The sequence below is a fragment of the Sorex araneus genome, chromosome 6 (genome assembly GCF_027595985.1).
Source record: "Sorex araneus isolate mSorAra2 chromosome 6, mSorAra2.pri, whole genome shotgun sequence".
Lineage (NCBI taxonomy): Eukaryota > Metazoa > Chordata > Mammalia > Eulipotyphla > Soricidae > Sorex > Sorex araneus.
Window position 1 is genome coordinate 47,536,050 of NC_073307.1, and position 3,085 is coordinate 47,539,134.

The 3,085-nt window shown below is 68.2% G+C and overlaps 1 protein-coding gene across 1 annotated transcript in view; it reads left to right on the forward strand.

The window, feature by feature from the left end:
- HMGXB3 (HMG-box containing 3) overlaps positions 1 to 2,999 on the forward strand; it is a 43,544-nt gene extending 40,545 nt beyond the window's left edge. The window contains exons 18-20 of the mRNA XM_055141345.1: positions 327 to 443; positions 1,146 to 1,355; positions 1,974 to 2,999. Of these exons, the coding sequence (XP_054997320.1) occupies positions 327 to 443; positions 1,146 to 1,355; positions 1,974 to 2,438 (792 nt within the window). The 3' untranslated portion in view covers positions 2,439 to 2,999. The remainder of the gene's footprint in view (positions 1 to 326; positions 444 to 1,145; positions 1,356 to 1,973) is intronic.
- The last annotated feature ends 86 nt before the right edge of the window (positions 3,000 to 3,085 follow it).

A 3,085-nucleotide genomic window follows, 5' to 3' on the forward strand; every position in this document is an offset into this window, starting at 1 on the left:
GCTGGCAGTGCTGCGTCCCGGGGGTGGGCGTGGGCCCTGCGCTCGGGGGTCCTGGCTTTCCCCTTGGCACCGTGGCGCTTGCCCGCCACCCGCTCCTGCCGTGGTGTCCGGGAGGGGGGCAGTGCCCACACTTGAGCCTGTGCCGGGGTCACCCTCCCCCCTGTCGGAGTCCTCTGCTGCCGTCTTGGAGGGGGGAGCTCGGGCCTCCGGGTGTGACGGCTGGAGCTTGGCATGTCCCCGAGCCCGGGGCTGGCTGTGACTGTGATCCTTTGCTGGCCGGCTGCTCTCGGCCGGCCCCACCCGGTGACCTCCTCCTCCTGCCCCAGGACCAGCTCTGCTTCTCTCTGCTGGCCCTCTACAAGTCTGTCCAGAACGGAGCCAGAGCCACGCAGCCCCCACCCCACCTCACCGGGGGTAAGATCTACAAGGTGTGCCCCCACCAGGTAAGAGGAAGGCCGGGTTGGGTCCCTGGGGCTGGTGGGGGTCAGTGCCACCCCCGATCTCAGCGGGGGTATGCGGTGTCACTGCTCCTCGTGAGCGCTCTGAGGAAGCTGGTGGCAGGGGCAGCTATGCCCCTGTGCCAGCCCCCAGGAGGAGCCGGGGAAGGAACATCCCCACGGTAGCAGGAGACCAGAGGGGCGTCTGGCTTTCCTGAGGTTGGGTGGTGGAAGCCTTGGGCACCGTGGATAGCTGTGGTCTGTTCCGGGCTCTGGGACGGCCATGAGCCATGTGAGGTGGGACGGGGCCGAACAGGGGCTAAGAGTGGGGGTTTGCGTGGGCAGAGAAGGTCAGCCAGACCTCGCTCCCTCGAACAGGAGCGGCAGCCGAGGAAGCCCCGTGTTCAGAGGGTCCTGCCCCGGGGGTGAGAGACGACAGCTCTGAGCCGGGAGCCTGAGCGCCATGCAGGGAGGGGGGCAGTGCCAGGGAGAAGGCTCCGGGCCCAGGCTGCTCCAGCTGAGGTCTGGGTGCGTGAGGAGGGTGCCGGGAGGCCTGGGTGGGGACCAAGTCTGCTTCTGCTTTTCTCTTGGGGCAGGGGTGCGCGGGTGCCCCGGCTTAGTCAGAAGCAGGAGGGAAGTGGGCTGTCGCTCCAGCTGCGGGAGGAGCCCCGCAGAGCTCCCCTCACCCTGGCGTCCTCGTGTCCCCAGGTGGTGTGCGGCTCCAAGTACCTCGTTCGGGGCGAGAGCGCCCTGGACCACGTGGACCTGCTCGCCTCCTCGCGCCACTGGCCGCCTGTCTACGTGGTGGACATGGCCGCCCCCGTGGCCCTGTGTGCTGAGCTCTGCTACCCGGAGCTGACGAGCCAGATGTGGGGGAGGAACCAGGGCTGCTTCTCCAGCCCCACGGAGCCGCCCGTGGTGAGTCCCTGTCCGAGACTGCGGAACGGCACTGCGGAACGGCAGGCCGCGGCCCACACCCCACCACACGCCCTGCTGCCTCGGAGCCTCCATCCCTTTTCTCCACTTCTCTTTTGCCTCCGTGGCCTGGAACCAGCATCTCCCTACTGACCAGTGGCCCTGGGATCATGGCGTGTCACAGCTGTGTGCCTGGGGGGCCGCGGGACTCCTGCCAGCTGGGCCTAGGACTCTGCCAGCGCTGTAGTCTCTGGACACACTGCCACGCCCATGCCCTGCACCGGCCCTGGCCGAGCTTTGACCAGGACTGCCGTGTGACTGTCCGCCCGCAGGCACAGGGCTGAAAGGGACCAGAGCGACCTGCTCCTTTCCCCAGAAGGGGCATTGCCCGTGCAGCTGGAGGGCAGCGGCGTGGTCAGCAGCTCCTGCAGGGCACTGCCCTCTGAGCCCTTACACTGGGCCCCGGGGCTCCAGGACCATATGCCGGGCTGGGACGCAGGGGAGGTGCTCCTGGTGCTCCCTGGTCCCTGACACCCAAAACTTGGTGCCCAGTGACCTTAGGGTTTAAGCCAGGCTGCCCCAGCCTCCCTTCATAGCTGCTTCTCCGCTTCTCTCTCCTAGAACGTGTCCTGCCCGGAGCTCTTGGACCAGCACTATGCTGTGGACATGACGGACACAGAGCACTCTGTCCAGCACCCGGTCACCAAGACCACTGCCCGGCGCATAGTCCACGCGGGCACGCCGCCCGGTCCTGCTGACCCCAGTGCCGGACACCACTCCTTGACCCTGTGCCCCGAGCTGGCTCCCTACGCGGCCATCCTGGCCTCCATTGCGGACAGCAAGCCCAGCAGCGTCCGCCAGCGGCCCATCGCCTTCGACAACGCCACCCACTATTACCTCTACAACCGCCTCCTGGACTTCCTCACCAGCCGAGAGATCGTCAACCGGCAGATCCACGACATCGTGCAGAGCTGCCAGCCGGGCGAGGTGGTCATCAGGGACACCCTGTACCGCCTCGGGGTGGCTCAGATCAAGACAGAGGCTGAGGAGGAGGAGGGGGAGGAGGCGGCAGCAGCGGCCGAGTAGCCTCGCGCTGCGGGACCGCACATCTCTGAAGCCATAGCGAGGCCCGGCGGGGTGGCCGGCACGGGCCCTCAGATGCCGGACTGACCAAAGAGCTTCCATCCCCGGGCCCACAGCCTTGCTGCCACCCCCCCAGGGTCGGGGGAGGCGCCGGGAGCCTGCGGGGGCCCTGCAGAGGGCGGGAGGCTGGGGCCCGGGCCGACTGCGGGGCAGGTGGGAGAGGGGTGCTGGGGACTCCCGGGAGCAGTCCCTCGGGCCCGGGGCTGGGGGGTGCTATGGGCCCGGCTTCTCCCAGAGGAGGGTGTGATTCTCTCCCGCTGCTCCGGACTGCCCTCCGCCCTGCCCCTGCCCTCCCTCGGGCCCACGCCGCGCACCCGGTGGCTGGAGGAAACGTTCCCTTCCGTGAAGGGGAAGCAGACGGGGCGGGAAGGGAACTCGGGCTGCTCAGTGCCTGCGGTTTGCCGGGGCGCAGGAAGTGGCTGTGACTTAATTTATTGAGAGGAGCCGAGTCCGTGGCTTTTCCCCTCCCTCTTCCCCCGACGAGAATAAAGTTTATTAACTGCACTGTGGATCCCCGCGGCCTGCGGGGCAGTGTGGGTGTGTGGTGGGCGGAGGTGGTGCCGGCCCCCCGCAAAGAACCCGAGTCCGGC